The 24896-nt window shown below is 37.9% G+C and overlaps 2 protein-coding genes across 9 annotated transcripts in view; one reads left to right on the top strand and one right to left on the bottom strand.

Annotated features, from left to right (window-relative positions):
* The window catches only part of rho-4 (rhomboid-4), a 28966-nt gene extending 22821 nt beyond the window's left edge, over positions 1-6145 (bottom strand). For all 4 annotated transcript variants that reach the window (XM_034972297.2, XM_034972298.2, XM_034972300.2 and 1 more), the window contains exon 1: positions 5755-6145. In XM_034972297.2, coding sequence (XP_034828188.1) covers positions 5755-5838 — 84 coding nt within the window. In that variant the 5' untranslated portion in view covers positions 5839-6145. The remainder of the gene's footprint in view (positions 1-5754) is intronic.
* Positions 6146-6830: 685 nt separating this feature from the next.
* Positions 6831-24896, top strand: part of LOC117985538 (carboxypeptidase D-like) — a 30400-nt gene continuing 12334 nt past the window's right edge. Inside the window, exons 1-11 of one of the 5 annotated variants that reach the window (XM_069500879.1) lie at positions 6831-7471; positions 13501-13742; positions 14039-14532; positions 15448-15644; positions 16173-16285; positions 17284-17381; positions 19782-19940; positions 20882-21076; positions 21920-22005; positions 22508-22708; positions 23258-23349. In XM_069500879.1, coding sequence (XP_069356980.1) covers positions 7028-7471; positions 13501-13742; positions 14039-14532; positions 15448-15644; positions 16173-16285; positions 17284-17381; positions 19782-19940; positions 20882-21076; positions 21920-22005; positions 22508-22708; positions 23258-23349 — 2321 coding nt within the window. In that variant the 5' untranslated portion in view covers positions 6831-7027. Of the gene's footprint in view, positions 7472-13500; positions 13743-14038; positions 14533-14877; positions 15019-15039; positions 15181-15447; positions 15645-16172; positions 16286-17283; positions 17382-19709; positions 19941-20881; positions 21077-21919; positions 22006-22507; positions 22709-23257; positions 23350-24896 lie in introns of those variants that run through there. The other 4 variants (XM_069500878.1, XM_069500877.1, XM_069500881.1 and 1 more) reach the window with 4 other exon arrangements.

Below are 24896 nucleotides of genomic sequence, written 5' to 3'. Positions count from 1 at the left end.
AGTATGTGATTGAGCTGAACTGAAACTGAATTGACCAATGAGATTCCACTTAAAATTCCATCCAATGCGATCCTTCTAAAATTCAAGGCCGTTTTAAAAAGGTACGTGATTTGACTCAAACAATAAATTATTTAAGTCAAATCTTGCACCCTTAATTTTTAAACCGTAACAACATGTTGGACTGACCAATGAGATCCTCTCAAGATTCCATCCAATGAGATTCCTTCTAAACTTCAATGTTATTATTAAGAAAGTACGTGATTTGACTCAAACCATAAATTATTTAAGCCAAATCACACACCATCAGTTTTAAAATCATCACAGAATATTAGTATTATTTGGAAATCATGACACGCCAAGATTAGGCAGTTGCCGTTCGGTACCCTCATTCCGCACATTGTCTTAATTACGTGACTTTTGACCAATCACAACAAAGCATTCTCACTTGTCCCCCGCCAACATTTTACGATTTTGTTTTCATGCAAAACCTTGTATATGCGTACTTTAACTTGAGGTTGAATTCTCTGTGAGTGGTTCGCTTCTTGGGCGGCGGCGAATTATTATTCATTTATTTATTTTATTCGTATATACAGTCATAATGTAAAGTGAACATTTTACACCACACTTTTAGACCAAAGCACTCAATAGAAACTGAGACTGGTGTTTGCAATTTGCAGCCCAAATAGACCGTTGTGTGTACTACGCTACGGTACCTACTTCTATAAATTATGTTCGAGTTGATAACGGTACATATTATGTCTGACCGAATTTCGGTCACTACTCACAGCAGTAGGGCGATTTCGTAAAACCTGCATCAATCATTATTACAATCTCAATTGTTGTGATTGGCTGAATTTGTGCGATTCTTGTTGAAACAATGCATTGTAGCCAATAGTGAGCGAGCGTCAACCAATCAGAGGTGATTGCGATCGTGACATTGTAGCTGTCATTCTACCGCAATCGCGTAGCAGGTACTTTCAACGAATACAACTATAGGTCGCGACAGGTGAATATGGCAATCGGGGTATGAGGCGGGGGGACGCCCCGCACACCTGCACGTCACCCGCGCTATCCCGCACCGGGACAGCGCGCGTGTGCGGGGCGTACCCACCCCGATTGCCATCTCGACGTGTCGCGTATTACACCTAGTAGGCAGTGGGTGTGTTGGTGGGAGTTTACCTACTTTATAAAGAAAATCTACATGATGATATAATATTATGTAAAATTTCTAGTTTCTTTCTTGACCCAGCCATTTGCCTACGCTCTAACTACTATGTCAATCAGTCAGATTTCCCTTTTATATGTACTTTTACTAGATGATGCCCGCGACTTCTTCCGCGTGGGTAGTTTTTATCGTTCCGTACCTCAAAAGAAAAAAGGAACCCTTTTACAGGATCACTTTGATGTCTGTCTGTGTGTCTGTCACGAAAACCTATAGGGTACTTCCAGTGGCGTGCATAGGATTCAACCCTAGGGTAAGCATTAGTTAGCTAACTACCTATAAATGACAGGTCATATTGCAAAATGAGCACTAAGACATTTCAACTAGTTAAGCAGTGCTTTTATGACCTGCACGCCACTGGGTACTTCCCGTTGACCTAGAATCATGAAGTTTGGTAGGTAGGTTCTATAGCACAAGTAAAGGACTAAATCCGGAAACCGTGAATTTCTTGTTACATCATTATAAAAATTAAAATGTGTGTGTGCTGACTCCGCACCGGGTTAGCGCGGGGTATGTGCGGGTGTGCGGGGCTTCCCACTCCGATTGCCATCTCGACCTGTCGCGTACTATAGTTACTAGTTAGGTACCTGCTTAAATTGGTAGAAAAAAAGAGGTATTCAGCAGCTACAGTGCGCGGCAGAAAATGATCGACATTTAAATAAATAAATAAAAATATTTTTATTCAATTAAACTTTTACAAGTATGTACTTTTGAATCGTCAGGTGCATCTACCACTACCTGCTGCCACCATTTAGAAAGAGATAGCGGTTTGGTAGAGCATTGGTACTGTGGCCCTACCGCGGTTGTTTGACAGCTACAATGTCACGATCGCAATCATCTCTGATTGGTTAATGCTCGCTCACTATTGGCTACAATGCATTGTTGCAACAAGAATCGCACAAATTCAGCCAATCAGAACAATTGAGATTGTAATAATGATTGATGCAGGTTTTAGACAATCGCCCTACTGATTCTGATCACACCTAAATTTTAGAGTATTCGCATCCTCTTCTTAAAAATGTAATATGAAGAGGACAGACACAGTTTGACAGTTTTAAATTAATTTAGAGCTGTCAAACCTCGTGACTTCAGCTGCCAGCCGCGAGCCTATTGTTTAAATTTGTAGCGTGCACTAAAATTTAGAGTCTTTACATGTAAAATTCATGTTCTGTTCTTTTTTAGCAATATTAAAAAGAAAAAGATGCATATACTCTAAATTAGTTTAGAGAAAGATTTAAAAGAATCGGCGCCAGTACTGTTTCTGTTGTCGTTGAGACCGAAAAAACGTCACATCGGTATGAGTGACAGAGACAACGCTCTACATAGCCGAAATGTCATCCTAAAGGTCGGTGTACATTATTTTCTGCCGCGTACAGTACGTGCTTAAAATTCAAATAACATTCCACAACCTGCAGTTGTTTATACGAGAAATGTATTCACGGTTTCTCCCGCCGAAAACCAGTCATCATTATTTTTATGACGCTAGTATGACGCCCACTCTAATTCAATAGGCATGATCAAGAATGATCAAACCACTTTTATTAATGAATTTGACACAACCAGTGAACGACCAAGCATATAAATATTCCGTATGCTCCATCCACAGTGGCGGATTTGTCCTGAGGCATAATAGAATAGAATAATGTTTATTCGAGGTATCATATAGGTACATGGTGTAGACAATATCGTCCTGTACAGCAATGCAACACCTCGAACAGGTAGGCCACTCAGCTTGACTGTGTTGAGACGTCGTCGGGCCCCTCAGACACAAACCTCTATAGCAAATATCTGAGGTACCAGACGCCCCAACGCTGATTTTCAGTGACCTCCTTTTATGTTACCCAAACGTCAGTGGCATAGAATATATAAAGTTGGCGAGTTATATACTTTAGTAAATGAATATATTAAATGAAATAAAGTGTTTAAAGTTTTTAAAGTGCTTTAAGGCATAAAAGAAGAAATAAGAAATAAAACATTTAAATAGATGTTGTAACTTGTAAGAGTAGGAAAATTGTACGATAGTTTTTTTTTGTATATATTATAAAGAAAAAATAAAATAAAATAGGATAGGATAGTAGGCCCGAGCCTAGGGCGGCCAGATATAAGGGCGGCCAATCGTAACAAAAAATTCACTTATGATAACCTGAAATAACTCAAAATACCTAAATATTCTACCGCGTAATGAATGTACCCACTCGCAACTGTTCCGGAAACGGTTTCCACACAAGTAATCGATGTCGTTCTTATTCTAAGCGGAGACCCCTATATTACTTTACTCTATGACCCGTGCTCAGTAGTAGGCCGGCGATGGGTTCATCATGATGAATCGATGTCGAATTACCAATTTTACCAATTGTTGTGAGTCATACAATTGAGACATAGTTATGATACCTATTAGTGCCAGGATGATGGGTTAGTCATCAAATAGCTCTCCAGTCTCCAGGAATTGAATAGACATCCTGCCTTATATTTTATTGTTCTTATTACTAGACTATGCCTCATCGGACACCATAAGGATGCCGACTGAAATAAGAATAGTAACAGTTCACGACAGTCAGGCCGAGATCTATAGAGCGCACTTTGACTTTGCTCAGACTTAAGATTGAGTTAAAACAAGACAGACTTATGTGAGAGATATAGCTCTGTCTCGTTTTAAGTCTAAGCTAAGTCAGCGTGCGCTCTATAGATCTCACCCTTAGAAGCTTAACAAAACGTCGAGGGCTTCATCGTCGCAGGCGTCAAATGTTCACACATTAACATAAGGACTAGGGTAGCCTATGAATCGCCAATTTTTAGGGTTCCGTACCTCAAAAGGAAAAAATGGAACCCTTATAGGATCACTTTGTTGTCTGTCTGTCCGCAGTGGAGTGGTTTGAGCTGTGCATTGATAGATCAGTCAGTTATACATACTTACTTTCTATTAGTTATTTTTCGTGGCTAGGTTTTCCTAATAAATTCCTTTGTAATTTAAGGTGTAATTTATCAATAATTCGATAACAAATGCTATATTTGTAAAAACAGCTAAGTGTTTGGCAGTACGCCAATTACATTACGCTAACATATGACTATAACCGCATGAATGATTATGGTATGTTGAAGTTTAAATTAATGCGCTATATTACATTATCATCATCATGTTCACCCCATCACGGGCTCTCTACAGAGCAACTAGCTAACGGTGAAGGAAAACATCGTGAGGAAACCTGCATGCCTGAGAGTACTTTATAATGTTCTTAAAGGTGTGTGAAATCTACCAATCTGCACATGGCCAGCGCAGTAGACTGGCCAAAATCCTTCTCACTCTGAGAGGAGACCTGTGCTCTGTAGAGAGCTGGCGATGGGTTGATCATTTTGATGACATAAGGGCTACCTTCATCAAATATACTAACATTTGACGACGAAGTCTCGTCATTTTGTTAGAAGTTCCCTAACTGTTGTGAACCTTGGCACCGTCCACCCTCCAACTATTATAAGGAAGACTCCAACATATAAGAAGTAAGTTTCCCCCTTAATCCTGTATCCACGATACAATTTCAATAGTATTTGCTTAAGCATTTTGTTTTATTGTATCAAATAAAACATGAGTTGATAAGATAAATGTTGAGTAGAATGATAATGTAGTTAAGTGTGTATAAGGAAAGGTGCGTGTTACCATCTTAGTCATAAGGATGGTTTGAAGAACCTACAAAAATGACTCATATTTTGGTTACAATTTATGCTTTTATCCATACTAATATTTAATATTATAAACTAGTTGGTGCCCACGACTTCGCCCGCGTTGATTTATATTTTGAAAATCGTGTGGGAATTTTATATTTTTCAGTATAAAAATTAGCCTATCCATAGTAACCCGTCCCCTGGATGCAAGGTATCTCAGTACTAAACTTCGTAAAAACATTTAAATTTTAACGTATGATTCTTGAAAAATCCCGTGAGATCACCACAATTTTCTTTTTTTGAAAGTTGGTTAAAAAAGTAGCCCATGTTACTCCTTGGTTATTTGTCTGTGAAAGTCCCGTCAAAATAGGTTCAGCCGTTCCGAAGATTAGCCCGTTCAAACAGACAGACAGCCAAAAATTTTAAAAATGTTGATTCAGTTATGGTACTGTCACTCTCGACTAGACTTCTGTTAAAAAAAGGATTTCTTTATAGTAAGAGTATCAAAATAACATTTAAAATTGAAGGTAAACCTATCGAACTCAATTTATGTTTACTTTATACCAAGTGGTAAATTAGTAGGAACCAGTGGTAAATTAAACTACATAGTTGACGATTTAAAAGCACTTGTAAACGTTTACTTGATAAGAATATATTCTATTCTATACATTATGCATTATAGAGTTTTGTAAAAGGAAGTTCGGTTGATACCTTCATCAATTAGATAGGTAACAGTCTATTTATTAGTTACATACAATATTCATGAAAATTCGGCTAAACTTTCACTTACAAACATTAAAGCAACAGTGTAAACAATACGTAACCATACGTACATTTTCCAAACACTAAAGTAGAACAACGTAACAAATACCTACCTTAGTGAAAACCCTTCTCCAGTAAAGATCTGATCTCGTTGGTGTCAGAGGTATAGACACGGTTGTTTCTCGTCCCGACGGCATCTTTCTTCACCAAAATAACTAACAAATTAATACTGTAAACACTGTTTAAAAGCTAAAAGCACCACATCATAACACGTTTTAAGGAGCCTTTGGTGGTATCTCGTAATGTATTTATTACTAGCACGCGATAAGATAGCGATTATTAATTATGATTATTCCAAAGTATTGTTTTGTTCGTAGGAATTTATCTTATTTTATCGTAAACGAAAAATCAAAAGCACCCAACCACCTCGTATTTGACGACCACAGAGTACTTTGTACTTTTGTAATGAACTGAACTGCTGTGAAGTGTGAAACTAATTACTGAACTGAACCAACTACTGAAGTCTGAACCAATCTGAACACTGGACAGGTCTTCTCGGTCTTCTTTATCTTCTTTACTCTATGGAATGAATGATTTGTGCCTCAGAATAAATACCTGTAGATAAAGTCCTATTGTGACTCTTACTGTTAGAGCGAGATAGCTCTTCAGCTATCTTGCTCATTTAACATTTAAGCTCTTATTAGAACGTGACAAAAATGATTATGATTTGTCCTTAGGCTTATCATCACCGTGGTCAAGATGTATTTTGTACGTGAGATCTTGAAAAACAACGTGAAGTGAGGTTATGTTGACTCAAGTATTTTAAAGAAATAATCGATTTGTTTTTTGTTTTCTGTTTTTGAAGTTATTGTGCAATGGTGGGTTGTAGTTTACTAGGCTACAATAGCCGAAGCGAACCTAAAAATAAAAGGTATGACATTTCACCTCTGCTTGAGCGAGAGGGACTGAGGTGGTTGCATATCTGTAGGTATATATCTGTGAGTGTGTAGCACTCGCCCACAGATGTTCACCCATCGAACGAGCATCGAACGAATGACAAGAGACATGACTGATAAGCTAGATAAGCAATCGTTTTGTCGTTCTCAAATAAATGTCAAAGTTAAGTTTGAACTTTGACAACTTTCAACTTGTTCAAATTTCAACCACTCAACTTTCATTTGTGTTTCATTTCTTACGTCAGCTGTTGCCTGTTCGGGTGTGAATGTGAAATTATCACTTTTTGTTCTTATTTCTTGAACTTCAATTTGTACCTAATTTGCTTATCATTTCTACATAATGAGTGTATTGCGAATCGAGTGAGCTGTTTACTTACAAAACTTGCTTATACAGAAGTAAAGTGCAATCGAATGGACGGTCGTCGTGAACATGATTTCGTTGCACAAGTTTTTGTTTGTGATATTTACTTTATTAATTAATGAATGCGTGCCCCGCTCTATCGAAGACAATGAGTCCTTTATACAGAATCCGAGATACTCGAAATATGAGGATTTGGTGACTTTATTTGATAAGTTACAGACATCGTACCCGGAACTGGCAAAAGTTTATTCGATCGGGAAATCCGTAGAAGGGCGGCAGCTGCTCGTGATACAGATCAGTGAAGGTGTGAAAAATGTGAACCCAGACCGTCCGTCCTTCAAATATGTGGCCAATATGCACGGAGATGAATCAGTTGGTCGCGAGTTGATGATATATTTGGCCCAATATTTGCTATTGAACTACGGAAAAGACGACAGGGTCACAAAACTCGTCAATACTACTGATATTCATTTGATGCCGTCTTTGAACCCTGATGGATTTGAAGCTAGTAAAGTAAGTTTTTTTTATTTTATTAATTATAGGTAAACACTTTACCACAATCACACCTGACTGAAGTATTATTTTTGACGTACATTTTAATTTTATTTAAGTGCTGTAGGCAGAGGTGGATTAAATGTCTAGAGCGCCCTAGGCAAGCATCTCATAGGCGCCCCTCTAGCAGCCATATAAATAAAATGAAAACCTTTGAAAGAATGATAAATAGTGTATAGTCTGCAACATGTTGAGATGGCAATCGGGGTATGAGGCGGGGGGCGGCCCGCCCTCACGCACGTTACCCATGCTCACCCGCACCGGGCTAGAGCAGGGGCTGTGGGTGTGGGGGCATTTTCTCCTCGATTGCCAACTTGACCTGTCACATACTAAGTATAATTGCAAAGCTGGTAGTTGGTGATTATACTAAGTGAACGAGTGAAGACTTCACACTTAGCTAGAGAAGAGGCGCTCACTCCAAGATTTTGCATAGAAACCCAACTCTACATGATTGCACGCGCCCCTTCGTAATTTCACACCCCTAGGCATGTGCCTAGTTTGCCTTAAGGTTCGTACGCACCTGAGCGGCGCGGCGCGGCGCTTCAGTCCGACTGCAGAACGCTTCACCTCAGGCCGCTCGACGGTGCCTACCGCACTACAACTTCAGTACGCGGCACCTCGCGTCACTTGCGCGTCACTTTTATACCCGTTCGCGTACGAGCAACAACGTCGCAAGATGAGCGACAGTGAAGAGGATTTGATTATTATTTCTTTGTTGTGCAGAAGAAGAACGAATTATCGAAGAGAAAAAACCGGCCAAGTGCGAGTCAGGCTCGCGCAATGAGGGTTCCGTACTACAGTCGTATGATTTCGATAATTCAAAAACTATGATGCATTAAAATAAATAAAAATCTGTTTTAGAATGTACAGGTGAAGACCTTTCATATGATACCCCACTTGGTATAGTCACTCACTTCGAAAGTTGAAAATACTAATTATTAGTTCATGACCACAATTTAATTTTTTTTGTGTGATCTAACCCTAAATTCACGGTTTTCAGATTTTTCCCCAAATGTCAGCTATAAGATCTACCTACCTGCCAAATTTCATGATTCTAGGTCAACGGGAAGTACCCTGTAGGTTTCTTGACAGACAGACGGACAGACAGACAGACAGACAGACAGACAGACAGACAGACAGACAGACAGACAGACAGACAGACAGACAGACAGACAGACAGACAGACAGACAGACAGACAGACAGATAGACAGACAACAAAGTGATCCTATAAGAGTTCCGTTTTTCCTTTTGAGGTACGGAACCCTAAAAAAGAAGAAGAAATGGATTGCTGACATACCAAAGTCACGCTATCAAGAAGGATATCACATTTTGTTTCCTCGCCTTCTTAATGACTCTGTACCATTTCACATTTACTTCAGAATGTCGAAGACAAAATTCTTTATGCTATTGCCTAATAGTTTTTGTGGAAATTACATTAGAAACAATAGGTATACCACACAGGTCGGTAATATAATCCTACAAGAAACCTATGTCCAGCAGTGGACATATCTATCGGTTGATGATGATGATGATGATGATAGTTTTTATGGAAATTATAAAAAAATATTTATGCATATCCATACTTATATTATTATCAACGCAAAAGTGTATTTGTCTGTCTATCTACTAGCTTTTCACGGCTCAACAGCTTAACCGAATTTGATGAAATTTGGTACAAAGTTGAATTACATCCCGGGGAAGGACAGGCTACTTTTTATCCTGGAAAATGAAAGAATTTCCACAGGATTGTTAAAGGCCCATTTATATGAAGTTTGGACCAGAGGTAGCTTGCATTCCGGGAATTGACAGAGGTAGGCAACTTTTTATCCCGGAAAATCAAAGAGTTCACACGGGATTAAAAATCTAAAAAAAAATGCAACTAGATGATGCCTGCGACTTCGTCCGCGTGGATTTAGATTTTTCTATAGGTGAGCACATTTCCGGGAATTACCTACTAGTACCTATATACCTGAGATAGATTATACCCTGTAGGATAAAAGTAGCCTATGTGTACCTACACATAGGCTAGTTTTATCCCGAAAATCAAAAAGTTTCCACGGGATTTTTAAAAAACCTACATCTACGCGAACGAAGTTGCGGGCATCAGCTAGTCCCTTAGGTTCTGTGGAAATTACATTAGAAAAAGCATTTTCGCAAAATGTCTTTGTTTTATGTGCAATAGAATATATAAAATAGGCAGGTAAACACAGGTACATATTATATCTAAATACCTATATAAAAGAAAAAGGTGACTGACTGACTGATCTATCAACGCACAGCTCAAACTACTTGACGGATCGGGCTGAAATTTGGCATGCTGGCTAGCTAACTAGCTAATATGACGTAGACATCCGCTAAAAAGGGATTTATGAAAATTCAACCCCTAAGGGGGTAAAATAGGGGTTCGAGATTTGTGTAGTCCACGCGGACGACGTCGCGGGCATAAGCTAGTATAATATAAACACAAGTACAACAATAGGTAGGCATATTTCCGAAACTATTAATTCTACCTAGATGAAGTAGGTAGGTATAATATGTACATAATATATTATAGTTATTTAATCAGGATTATTTTTACCATTGATGTTTTCTCATAACGCTCGGAGAGACATTTATACATTTAGACACTGGGAAGGGGGGAAGCCGACATCCTAGGGGTTGGGACCTTTGAGGATATACTTCTAAGAGCATGAGGAACACGTCATGTGTCAAAAATTAAACCTACGTTATTTATTTTGAGGTCTATCTTGCCGATTCTTGCCTGTACTTTAAATACCTAACAAGATGCGCGTGTATCTTATTCGAGCGACGTACGCATACTGAAGCGCCGCGCCGCGCCGCTGGGTATGTCGCACTAGCGTCACTGCACTGCGCGTCGCTTCGGTGCGCTTCAAAATATTCTCTCCAGCCGTGCCGCGCGGCAACGCGCGGTGAAGCGCCGCGCCGCGCCGCTCTAGTGCGATATGCGCCATACAAAATGATAGAAATGATATTTTGAAGCTCTGTGCCGCGACGTGAAGCTCACTGAAGCGCCGCGCCGCGCCGCTCAGGTGCGTACGAACCTTTAAGGGTAAACCGCCACTGGCTGTAGGTGCGTATCAAGTTTAATTAGATTGATATAAAAATAAAAAGGTATTGTTTAGTGATAGATTACAAACCTGCTAGTAAAATGCCTGGCATGCAATGTGATTCATACAACAAATATTATTGTATGCCAGGAAACATGGAAGTGGAGTCAACAATAACTGTACAAAATTACAAGTTAATCTGTTAAACAATGAGAGAACATAATATAGGTAACCAACAGATAACTTTTAATTTTTATCTCTTTTTTTTCTTTTGCAGTAAAAGCATATTAATCTTTTTGTACATTATAAAAAGATTAAGTAAAATGCTTTTACTGTTTTATTTATGGTTTTATGTTTCATGATAATTTATGTATTTTATCATTCATGTATTTTATCTTGATACTTTTTGTCTTTTATCTGGCATAAATAATTCACATCTGTTTCAAGTTCTATCAAAATAATACTTATATAGTTATCTTATTTCCATAAATAGTGCTAATATCAACAATTATCCATACTAATCTAAATACATAAAAGGATTGACTGACTGACTGATCTATCAACGCACACCTCAAACTACTGGACGGATCTGGGTGAAATTTGGCCATGCAGATAGCTGTTATGACGTAGGCATTCGCTAAGAAAGGATTTTTAAAAACTCAACCCTTAAGGGGGTGAAATAGGGGTTTGAAACTTGTGTAGTCGCGAGCATAAGCTAGTATTAATATAAATGCGAAAGTGTGTCTGTCTATCTGTCTAGCTTTTCACGGCCAATCCATTCAACCAATTTTGACAAAATGCTATATTTAAAAAACCTATATTGACATAAGTATATAAGATACATAACCTATATAATATAGGTGCAAGAAAGCTCATGTATGAGAAGTTATTGGAAAATTTTGTTTACATTGATCCAGTTATAATTATACATACATTGTTATCAAAACACCCACTGATAAAGGGGTTATTGCTGTATGCACTTGTAATCAATTTCTGTCTTGTCTTATTGTTCCAAAGACATTGGACTTAAGTACTTACTTGGATATAACTATATTATACTTAGATGCTAATTATTTTAGAGCTTGAAAATGTCATTTGGCAATGGAAATTCTAAAACAATTCCTTAGAACATGCTTACTACTACTACCTTCATCATCATCATCATCATCATCATCTGAACTCAAATAGTCGCCAGCCCATTTCTGAGCATAAGTTTCCTCTCAGAATGAGAAAGATTCAGGCCATAGGCTACCACACTGGACAAGTCCGGACTGGCAAACTTCAATTTCGATTATTTTTTTGCTGATTCAGGTATACAAAACAGGTGTAAACATATTATAACAATACATTGGTCCAGCTGTACCACGCCAAGCTGGCATGCAAATATCTTAAACATACACACAAATATCTTAAATAACTTGATACATCTTTTGAAAGCATTATAGAGACTTTCAGGCACACAGGTTTCTTTACGACGTTTTCCTTGCACATAACTCCGAAAAGTTAGAGGTGCATGCCTGAGATCAAACCCTGGACCCTCGGAATATGAGGCCCATTGGAATATCTCAAAATCCTTCCTTATTGCGCCCCTGAAGTACAAGCAAAGAATATATTATCCTCTAAGTCCACCAAGTTAAGCTGTGCATTGTGTGTACAGTACGCGGCAGAAAGTAATGTTCATCGACCTTTAGCAGGAGATTTGTAGAGCATTGTCTCTGTCGTTGAGACCAACAAAACGTCATATAGGTATAAGTGACAGAGACAACGCTCTACAAAGCCGAAATGTCAGTCATATGAGATAGATAGGTATTATAACGACATCTGCTAATAAATTTTTGATAATTCTATCCTAAGGGGGTAAAATAGGTGTATGTTTGTGTAGTCCATGCAGTTGCGGGCATAAGCTAGTCCATACTAATATTATTAATGCGAAAGTTTGTCTGTCTGTCTGTCTGTCTGCTAGCTTTTCACGGCTCAACCGTTCAACCGATTTTGACGAAATTTGGTACAGAGATAGCTTGCATCCCGGGGAAGGACATAGGCTTACTACTACTTTTTATCCCGGAAAATTGAAGAGTTTCACGCGGACGAAGTCGGGGGCATCATCTAGTTATTTATAAAGTAGAAGGTCTAGTAAGACTGTTTCATTCTTCAAGGAATTTTGTTTTGCCTACCTTTTGCTTTCAGTTTTATGTTGATTCACATTACTGGTTAATATTTACAAAAAATGTTCTCAAATGGAATTTTTCTTATTTGGCATCCATGAGTCAGTTAATATCTTAAAATTCAGTATGTCGTGATAAGCTGATAAACGTATTCTTTCCCAGAGTCTGGGACAATCCCGATTACTATTTATTTTAAAAACAATTAAATTAACTAGTAGGTACCATGTCAACCTACTCATTATATAACCATACTAATTATGTACATACTTAGTAAAAAAACTTTCAAGGAGAATACCTACTGTTACAAATTTTTAAGTCTCGTAAAAAGATTGAGGTTTTCCCAAACCTCAAGGACAAGATATCGTCTATAACTAAGATCTCTTTTCCGGGTTTTTAGCTATTTATTTGGGTTTTTGTTTTACTCTACTGCTGCATTCTGAAAGCGGCTGCTTAGGGTTCCGTAGCCGAATGATGACAACAGGATCCTTTTACTAAGCCTCCTTTTTCCATCCGTCCGCCGTCCATTCGTCCGTCTATATCTCGTGAACAGTAATAGGTGAACTTCGAAATGTTTGCCGTGAAAATAAAAGACAATTCAAAAATGTTATTTCTCGTATGGTCCTACGGAATCCTTCGTGTGCCAGTCTGACTCGTATTTGGCCAATTTTTGGGTCTTGCGTTGTCTCCAAACTTAATCCAAAAGTCGTTGTAGTTTTCAACAAATGCTAATTGATTTATTCCGTCATTTTCTTTTAGGAAGGCTCCTGTGAGTCCCTCAGCGGGTATGTAGGCAGGAATAACGCCAACAAGAAAGACCTGAACCGAGATTTTCCAGACCAGTTCGACAAAAACAAGTCTAATGACGACGAGTACCTGTTCGGAGGCAGACAGCTGGAGACCGTGGCGCTGATACGCTGGGTTCTGTCGAAGCAGTTCACTCTGTCTGGGAACCTGCACGGTGGAGCGATCGTCGCTAGCTACCCTTATGATGACAACAGGTAACCATTCTTAAACTCTAGGTGAGAGGTTACAACGGGTGAAAAATATTTTTTTTAGGAACTACTAAATTGAGGGTCTTCCAAAGTTCGTAAAATCCACGTCCGCTGTTAGTTTTAAGTTTGCTAACCATTTTAAATTAAAAAAGTACTTCAAATTACGTGAAACGTTTATGACGTCACATCTGCGTATTTCATACAAGCTCCCTTTCTAACAAAGCATTTTGACATTTGATAAAAAGTCGCTGATTTGACTAGTAGTCATCGTCCCTTTAATGAAAATATTTTCAATATTTCAGTGGCAAGGAGGATTGTTGCATCGAGAGTCAAACGCCTGATAATGCCCTGTTCAAGCACCTAGCGGAAGTGTACGCGTCCCGACACGAAGAGATGCACCGTGGGGATGTGTGCTTGCCGGAGAAATTCAAGAATGGAGTCACCAATGGGGCTTTTTGGTATTCTGTGCAAGGTAAGTGCCAAATAAAGAGTCAAACGCCTGATAATGCCCTGTTCAAGCACCTAGCGGAAATGTACGCGTCCCGACACGAAGAGATGCATCGTGGGGATGTGTGCTTGCCGGAGAAATTCAAGAATGGAGTCACCAATGGGGCTTTTTGGTATTCTGTGCAAGGTAAGTGCCAAATAAAGAGTCAAACGCCTGATAATACCCTGTTCAAGCACCTAGCGGAAATGTACGCGTCCCGACACGAAGAGATGCACCGTGGGGATGTGTGCTTGCCGGAGAAATTCAAGAATGGAGTCACCAATGGGGCTTTTTGGTATTCTGTGCAAGGTAAGTGCCAAATAAAGAGTCAAACGCCTGATAATGCCCTGTTCAAGCACCTAGCGGAAATGTACGCGTCCCGACACGAAGAGATGCATCGTGGGGATGTGTGCTTGCCGGAGAAATTCAAGAATGGAGTCACCAATGGGGCTTTTTGGTATTCTGTGCAAGGTAAGTGCCAAATAAAGAGTCAAACGCCTGATAATGCCCTGTTCAAGCACCTAGCGGAAATGTACGCGTCCCGACACGAAGAGATGCATCGTGGGGATGTGTGCTTGCCGGAGAAATTCAAGAATGGAGTCACCAATGGGGCTTTTTGGTATTCTGTGCAAGGTAAGTGCCAAATAAAGAGTGAAACGCCTGATAATGCCCTGTTCAAGCACCTAGCGGAAATGTACGCGTCCCGACACGAAGAGATGCATCGTGGGGATGTGTGCTTGCCGGAGAAATTCAAGAATGGAGTCACCAATGGGGCTTTTTGGTATTCTGTGCAAGGTAAGTGCCAAATAAAGAGTGAAACGCCTGATAATGCCCTGTTCAAGCACCTAGCGGAAATGTACGCGTCCCGACACGTAGAGATGCACCGTGGGGATGTGTGCTTACCGGAGAAGTTCAAGAATGGAGTCACCAATGGGGCTTTCTGGTATTCTGTGCAAGGTGAGCCAAACAAATTGACTTGAGTTCAATGTCAGACACACACACACACACATATTCAGATTCAGAGATTAAAAATAACAAAAATTCTATTTTTTTTAAGTTATTATTTTTTATATTTGTATTTTTTTTTAATATTTTTTTTTATAAATTACTGCTATACAAAAAACACATCATTTTATTAGTACAGTCCAAGACCCCATTTTGTACAAAATGAGGCAGAAAAAGTGGATGAAAAGTCTAGTTTTAAATTTTGTCCCTCCTTTCTAGGTGGTATGCAAGACTTTAACTACCTCCACTCGAACAGCTTCGAGGTTACCTTCGAACTGTCCTGCTGCAAGTATCCAGCTGCGGATCAGCTGCCGAAGTTCTGGCATCAAAACAAAGATCCTCTACTGGCATTCATTGAGCAGATTCATATCGGGGTTCGAGGCTTTGTGCTGGATGAGGCTGGGGTGCCTGTGAAAGTAAGTTCCTTTATTTTTTTAGGGTTCCGTACCTCAACACATCTATTGTACCTCAATCTATGCAAATAAATAAATGAAAAGGAAACAAGTGCGAATCAGACTCGCGCACTGAGGGTTCGGTATCAAAAACTACTTTCTAGAACCAATTTTCGGCGGAAGTTTGCTTGTACATCATATATTTTTGTAAGTTTTATCATTCTCTTATTTTAGAAGTTACCGGCGGGGGGGGGGGGGGGGGGGGGGGGGGGGGGGGGACCACACATTTTACATTGTATTGTTTTTTTTCTTATTTTTGTGTAAAAAATCTTAATGCGTTTCACAGAATACATCTACTTACCAAGTTTCAACAGTATAGCTCTTATAGTTTCGGAAAAAAGTGGCTGTGACATACGGACGGACGGACAGACAGACATGACGAATCTATAAGGGTGACGTTTTTTGCCATTTTTGCCAAGTCGGACTCGCACTTGACCGGTTTTTTGTTACACATTGGAAAATCATGCTACAGACATTTTGCTTCTCTTCCAGAATGCTCAAATCTCAGTAGAAGGCATCAACCACTCGGTGAGGACAACCGAATATGGCGCTTACTGGAGGATGCTTCTTCCAGGACAGTACAACGTCACTGTATTGGCTGCTGGGTATGTAATGTTACTACTCTTTTTAGGGTTCCGTACCTCAAAAGGAAAAAAGGAACCCTTATTTTTTTTTTATTCAGATACAAGTTAGCCCTTGACTGCAATCTCACCTGGTGGTAAGTGATGATGCAGTCTAAGATGATAGCGGGCTAACCTGGAAGGGGTATGGCAGTTTTTATTAAACCCATACCCCTTTGGTTTCTACACGGTATCGTACCGGAACGCTAAATCGCTTGGCGGCACGGCTTTGCCGGTAGGGTGGTAACTAGCCACGGCCGAACTCTCCCACCAGACCAGACCAGAAATTTAGAAATTATAAAATTCCAAACCCCTGCCAGGAATCGAACCCGGGACTTCCCACTATTAAGACCACAGCGCTCACCACTGCGCCAGGGAGGTCGTCAAATTCAATTCCTTATAACCTCACTTTGTTGTCTGACTGTCAAGAAACCTATAGGGTACTTCCCGTTGACCTAGAATCATGAAATTTGGCAGGTAGGTAGGTCTTATAGCAGATATTAGGGGAAAAATCTGAAAACGGTGAATTTTTGGTTACATCGCAAGAAAAAAATTAAAATGTGTTCATGAACAAATATTGCAATTCAACTTTCAAATTAAGATTACTATACCAAGTGGGATATCATATGATAGGGCTTTACTTGTACATTCTAAAACAGATTTTTATTTATTTTTAGGTGTAATAGTTTTTGATTTATCGTGCAAAATGTCGATAAAATATGATTGTAGTACGGAACCCTCAGTGCGCGAGTCTGACTCGTACTTGGCCGGTTTTATTTATTAGTATTAGCAGTGGCGTGCACAGGGTTCAAAGCCAGGGTAAGCAGTAGTTAGAAAGGTACCCACTTACATTGAGCATTAAGCTATTTCAACTAGGGTAACTATTTCTTGGGTAAGCAGTGCTTTTATGCCTCTATGAGCTGCATGTCACTGACTGTATTAGTATAGATTAGTAGAGATTATTAAAAAAAACTATTTCTCAGGTACTCAACACCTCCAACGGTAACAGTGACGGTAGCTGCAGACGCACCTACCATACTGAACTTCACAGTACACCGCCACCCGCGTACTCTGACCGACGGTAAGTACCTACGTTACCATGGCAACGCCGCCGTCACCGTCACGCAGTGCTGGCTGCTGTTGCAATTCGTTCTCGTGCTAATATTGAGGGCGAACTAATGTACACTCTAACACAAAGGCTTATGGTCCATTTTTTTACTGTCTACCGTGGCCGGCAAACTGCTGAGCAAATGTTATCTTGTACTAATCTGGCGGATAAGCTAATTTGCACTCTAACACAAGGGTTTAAGGTCAATTTTCCTTTACCTTAGCATCCAAGTTGTACAGCGTAGTGACGCATTGCTGGCTATGCTGCATTTTGAACTCGTTCTAATATTGCGAATGAACTAATGTGCGTTTTAAATCATTGGTATAAGGTCCATTTTCATCTAATGTATAATACACATTCTGGGACAATCCTACTTCTGATGTAATAAACTTTTTATATTATGTATTGTTTAATACATATTTATGTTAGTTGCTGTAGTAAGTCAATTAACCAGTGTAATATTACTGAAAATCGCAAATGAATTTTGCCGATGTGACTTATAAACTGGTAGTACTGTACCTTTTAAAGTCACTAAAGGCTAGTAGAGTCGCGCATTTTCTTCCCGTTAGTGTACAGAAATGCTTGGTATAAAACTAAAAATCTCCCTCATTACTTAATATTTAGTTTTAAAAAAAAATATGCATATTATATTTACTACATAAAAAGCAATAAAATTGTAATGTGATGTTTCCATAAGTGTTATTAGTATAGGATCCTTTAAAATAATTATTTACTGCCAAAGTCAAGTTACTAGTTAAGAGAACGCTACTTGGTAGTTGCTAGCTCTAAATATAATAATTATGTAAGAGTATATTATAAGAATTTATCTTGAAAGCAATTAAATGTCGATTGCATTAAGGGTGAAGAAAAATATCGTGAAGATACCTGCATGACTGAGAGTTCTCCATAATGTTCTCAAAGGTGTGTGAAGTCTGCCGATCCGCACTTGGCCAGGGTACTGCCCTAAATAGATACATTTCAAGAAATATAACTATTTTACTTATTATTGGAAATAAGTAATGATAATATTATGATAAATTCATAATTGACTTATAATGCATGACTAGTAAATCATAGAATAAATCAGATTGCATACAGTTTGAGATCTTACTCGCCATTTTAGCTCTGTGTGTCAACTGTCATGTCAAAGGTACGATATTAGTCCTTAATTTAAAGATAAGCTGTACTTTTGATATGACAGTTGACACCGAGAGCTAAAATGGCGAGTAAGATCTCAAAATGTACGCATAAATGTAAAGAGGAACATGTGAGTTGTGTAACTTTAAAATATACCACTGCCAATTAAATATTGATCAATAATACTTATTTCATACGTAATTAAATATTAAATTAGCGGAATCCAGATTCCAGAGTCGGTTGTCAATATAAATGTTTTAAAAATAATCTAAAATAATTAAGTAAGTACATAAATAATAATTTATTATGAAATTGAAATAAAATGAATTCCAAGACTTTACGGCAGTTTCAATTTTTGTGTTTGTTTGTCGTTTGCTTTATTATTTTATACCTCTTTATGTTAAATGATAAGTAAATGTACAGGGGCTTAGATGTAAGCTAAATGTGGTGGTGGTATTGATCTATCGAATAGGCTGTAATAATAAAATGAATTCTAGCCATTCTGGCTAGAATTCATTGTTAAAGAGAATAATTTAAGTAGTTATCAAAAAGGCTCTCTACTCCTCTGCTCCGCCTGTTTGCGCTGGTCCTAACTCCCTGTCTTTTTGTACGCAGTATAGAGTTGGTTTAATAAAAAACATATGTTAGCATTAATTTTATAAACTGTTTATTTTTCGGTGTTGGTTTTTCTTCCTTATGTTGCACACTGTTGATTTGCCCCTATTTTCACGTTACCCATTTCTTTCTCTAAACTCCACCTTTTTCTAATATATTTTTAAGAGTCGCTAACTATGGTTATAAAAGTATGATACTTGTAACTACCACCACCTAAATAACAATACAAAAGCTTAGAAATAAAATAAATTTTGAAACTAGGACGAATATTGTGGTTGCAGTATTTTTATTATGTAAAAAGTTTACTTCAAATCGCATCACATGACACAGATAAGTAGAAAAATAAACTTCATCAAGTGCATATTACTATATTTAAAAAAAAAATTAGACAGAAATAAAAATCTTTTCTAGTTTGTACTAATTTTAGTAGTAGGTTGCTAATGTAGAATTTCAAAATAACAAATGCTCTACCAAATCTACCAAAATGGTAGATTTTTTAATATTTCTACCAAAAAAAATAGAAATTCTTCAATAAATCCTACCGTCTAGGTTTACCAATCTGGGGCAAATCATCAGTGCGTAGGATTGCTCGTCACGAAATTGACGGTCTATCCCCAGAAGACTTCGTCCACCATGACTATGTGAAGATGGAGAGGTTCCTCCAGGACTTGGCGGCGTCTTACCCGGACATCACCCGGTTGACCAGCATTGGAAAATCCGTTGAGGGTCGGGAACTGTATGTTTTAGAAATTACGGAGAATCCTGGAAGACATATACCTGGTAAGTCCAAGTTTTTAATATACAACTAGCTGATGCCCGCGACTTCGTCCGCGTGGAATTAGTTTTTTAAAAATCCCGTGGGAACTCTTTGATTTTCCGGGATAAAAAGTAGCCTATGTCACTCTCCAGGTCTTTATCTATACCCATTCACCGTTCATTCAATCCGTTTGCACCGTTGCGACGTGATTGAAAGACAAACCGACGTACTTTTTTAGTTTAGTCGATAATTTAAAATGATTACTACACTTAAAACAAACAAAGGACGTGGATTTTACGTTTTTTGGAAGACCCTCTATTTAATAATCACTGAGAAATAATTTATTTTTGATGTAGTCAAATACCTAAGTAATAATCTAGTAAATAATAATATACACTCGCGAGCAACCTAATCGACTCAACACATAGGCGCGCATAAATACATGGATTTTTCGAAAAAAATTAGTTTTTTATAAAAACATATATCATTTAAAAGCTTGATATCTAGGCTTTAAATTGATACCAAAATTGTAATTATTTATTCAGTACATTTTAAATTAATGCTACCTGGATGAGAAAGGAAGGGAAAATGGGAATATCCTGAAAATTTCAGCTTTCTAGCATCATCCAGACCGAAGCTATGACTGCTCGAAAATACGACGAAACGCTTCAAGAAAAGGTACGTAGTGCCCCGTCCTTTAGTTTAGCTCGTCTTGGCGGGGGCACTGCCGTGCCCCCTGATTTTCCTATATGCCTATTTCAATTGCTTACATAAAAAAGTAATGAATATTTTCTCATGATAATGGTGTTAATTTAAAGCTTAAGTCTTGTGCTTTTCATAGGCATATGTTTTTTAAAAATAAAATATGTAGATATTTATTTAAAAAAATCATATTATATGCGCTGTAACTGATTGAGTCGATTAGCTTGCTCGCGAGTATAGTAGTTGAGTTTCATTTCAACAGGTAAACCCGAATTCAAGTACATCGCAAACATGCACGGAGACGAGGTGGTGGGTAGGGAGCTATTGCTGCTGCTAGCTAAGTACCTCTGCCAGGAGTACAAGAGCGGGGATATCAGAGTCCAGAGCATCCTCAACAGTACTAGAGTGCATCTGATGCCGAGTATGAACCCTGACGGATACGAGAAAGCGAGAATCAGTAAGTTTGTTTCATTACAACAGGTAAAAACGAATTCAAGTACATCCCAATCATTCATGGCGACGAGGTGGCGGGTAGAGATTTATCGTGCAAAATGTCGAAAAAACTACCCGAGTACGAATAGAAAGAAAGAAAGAAAGAAAACTAGTTTATTCATCTTATGCCTAAGGTACAATAAACAAACAAACTTAAAATTAATGGTTAGTAGGTAGTAGTTAGTAGATAATAAGAAGTATTTAATAATTAATTTCATATAAAATTAGTTCTTGCACCCACTTAGCACAAGATGAAATCGATGATGAGAGTACGGAACCCTCGGTGCGCGAGTGTGACTCGCACTTGGCCAGTTTTTGTTAAACATCATTTATCAATACCGATTGGTCTGCTAAACACATCTCTGCACATGCCCGCTTTGTTCGTTACTAGGCCTTAGTTTTAGTTAAAAAGATAATTGTCCAACCTCCACTAATTTGTCGTTTTCACAACTGAAGATTTGTCAATTTTGAAATTATATATTTTAAAAACGTTTCTTTCTTTAAATGTTCTCTACAAAACTATTAAAACTGGCTCACCAGTTTGGCGACAGTCAAAAAATGTAAATATCTTGTATATATCCTATTTGATTATAAATAAAAATAAAAACAATATATCTAAAAATCTAATTTAATCTAATTTTTAGATCTCTAAAAATTCGTGTAAAAAAATCTTGCTGAAAATAGTTAGTATATTGGATTTTCAATAACACATGACAAGTTAATTTTATTTTACACGAATTTTACCTCAAATAGGATGAATTTAAAAAAATCGATTTGTATGGGTCACATGTAAATTCTATTTTTACAGGTGACTACGACAGCTACAAAGGCAGATCAAATGCTCACAAAATCGACTTGAATAGGAACTTTCCGGACCAATATGAAGCCACGAAGGTACAGTCTACTAATTTCTACCACGAGCCTCAATAGCTCAATGGGTACAGGAGTGGACTGAAAACCGAAAGGTCGACGGTTCAAACCCCGCCCGTTGCACTATTGTCGTACCTACTCCTAGCACAAGTTTTACGCTTAGTTGGAGAGGAAAGAAGAATATTAGTCATTTTACATGGCTAATATTCTTTTTAAAAAAATAGTATTTATGCTTGCGACTTCATCTGCGTAGACTATATAAATTTCAAACCCCCATTTAGCCCATATACGAAAAATCCTTTCTGAGTGGTCACCTTACTCTTTACAACGAACACACCTTTCAAATTTCATATCTCTAGGACCAGCGGTTTAGGCTGTGCGTTGATAAATCGTTCAGTCAGGACTGAATTTTATTTATATTATTCCCGCACTAGTGTGACTATGAACAAGAACTGTGTCTATGTCCAGCAGTAGACGTCTATCGGTTGATAATGATGATGATGATATGATAAAAAAATTGTTACAGGATAATAAAGTACAAGAACCGGAAACTCTAGCAGTCATGAACTGGTCTCTCTCCATACCGTTTGTACTGTCGGCCAACTTGCACGGTGGAGCGCTCGTCGCCAACTACCCTTATGATAACAACCCTATCATGAAGAGTGGGATCGAGAACCCCGCACCCGATAACTCGGTGTTCGTGCATCTCGCTCATGTGTACTCTGATGTAAGTCTATCCCTCTCTAGATGGCAAGTCTGACAAGAAAAATAAGATTTCTGCGCAGGTATATCGGCGTAACTTATAAAAGTAGTAGTATTGTACTTTTGTACACTAACCAGTCTTCTTGAAAAAAAAAATATAACTGGTATTTATTAAACAACTACCCAAAAAAAGGAGTGTAATGTTTTCAAGGTTTATGTGTGTCAGTTTCTTTCCATAACTCCTAAATGCCTGAGTAGATTTGAATGTATGGGGTATCGTTAGAATCCTTACACCAGCCTGAGTGACAATGGCCATAACTTTTTTGAAAAAACAAATCACTTAATAAACGGTGATAGCCACCGAGCTCATTTGACGTTTCTACATAGCTGCTTCACTGCGTGATGTCAGATTTTTTTTTAATAGAAAACCTTCAATGGATTAAAAATAAATGTCAAATGAGCTCCGTGGCTATCATACAGTGTGGACTCTGAGTCAGCGAGTCAGCCCGCAGACCTGCAGTGCTAACCGCATTCGGGTATATAAAAACTTTTGAATTACCTGTTTTCTATACAGGCTCACCATAAAATGCATCTTGGACGGCCGTGCAAGGGCAACGATAGAATGGATGACAGTTTTCCTGAAGGCATCACCAACGGTGCTAAATGGTGAGACAAATACCTATATTGATTAAAATTAATTTTCACACACTGTCGAAATTTGTCTTTTTTTATTTTTTTATTTATTTATTTATTTATTAGGAACACACACAATACATTAATTTAACACAAACTACGACACTTATAGACAAACACAGGCTGGTAAATGTATCTATAAAATGTGTACACAGCATTTGCAAAATATCTAGACAAATTAAAAGAACTTAACTAACTACTTAACTAAACAATTCATAATTAAGTTACTTAGGAGATGAACCCACCGTAAAATGATAAGAGCTTTTTTTTGAATGCAGTAGCTGAGTCATGAAATATGTCGATGTCAGGTATCTTTTTTGATATTTCGTTAAATTTTGCACATATACGCATAATTGGGGCTTGATTTCCTAGATGAGATTTGGTGAAAGGTATATGGAAGATTTTTGGGGATATAAAATTAAATAAAATAAAAACTTAACTTAAATAAAAACCATTATTTAACACATGAAGTTTATATACCAACTAGCTTATAGCTTATGCTCGCGACTCCGTCCGCGTGGACTACACAAATTTCACACCCCTATTTCACCCCCTTAGGGGTTTAATTTTTTAAAAATCCTTTCTTAGCGGATGCCTACGTCATAATAGCTGCATGCCAAATTTCAACCCGATCCGTCCAGTACTTTGAGCTGTGCGTTGATAGATCAGTCAATCAGTCAGTCACCTTTTCCTTTTATATATTTATAGATTAGATTTATGAAGTAGGCTTTCAAGTTTTAATTTAAACGTCCATTCTGAAATATTTATATTAAAAAGTCAGTTAACTTGCGCATAGGCACGTTACTAAAGAAGAACTGAACATAATCGTCTGGTAAATAAATAAGTATTGTCAATATGCTTCCTAATGACTTAACTTTTAAAAAATTCTCCGCTTTTTGAAAAAAGTAAGCTTCGCATATTATATCTTGTATGTAATGTTTATAGAGGAATGTGCAGCACTCGCATAAGTCGACAAAGCTTAAGTATGTAAAGAACATAAAATGTCATATTTGTTATAAGTCCCGCAAATTGCTATTGCGCTGAAACCATGTCTCATTAACATGGAAATGACGTCATTTTGACGTCAGCCGAAATAAACATATACCATCAGCTCGAAACTTCAGTCTAGTGCTGACATCACAAAAATGGCGGACACGCGCATTAGCAATTTGCGGGACTTATAATTATATGGTTTTTTTTAAAATTTGATGGTTTAAAAACCCAGGTGTTTAGTGCATTTTTAACAAAATTTGCATTAAATTAAATTAGCATTAACATTATTTTTTTTTAATTTACATTTAGTTTAAGGTTGGATTAGAACATTTATTGGCAGTTGGCAACACTGCTTAGGAGTTACGACTTTATTAAAGTTCACTAATAAGAAGACTATTAAGAAAATATTTTTTGAGAGACAATATGGCATAGATCTGATGATACCCGCGAATCCGTCCGCGTGGAATTAGGTTTTTAAAATCCTTTGGGAACTCTTTGATTTTCCAGGATAAAAAGTAGCCTATGTC

The sequence above is a fragment of the Maniola hyperantus genome, chromosome 9 (assembly GCF_902806685.2).
Source record: "Maniola hyperantus chromosome 9, iAphHyp1.2, whole genome shotgun sequence".
Classification (NCBI taxonomy): domain Eukaryota; kingdom Metazoa; phylum Arthropoda; class Insecta; order Lepidoptera; family Nymphalidae; genus Maniola; species Maniola hyperantus.
Note: the sequence above shows the minus strand (reverse complement) of the source record. Positions and strands in the feature narration are given on the sequence as shown.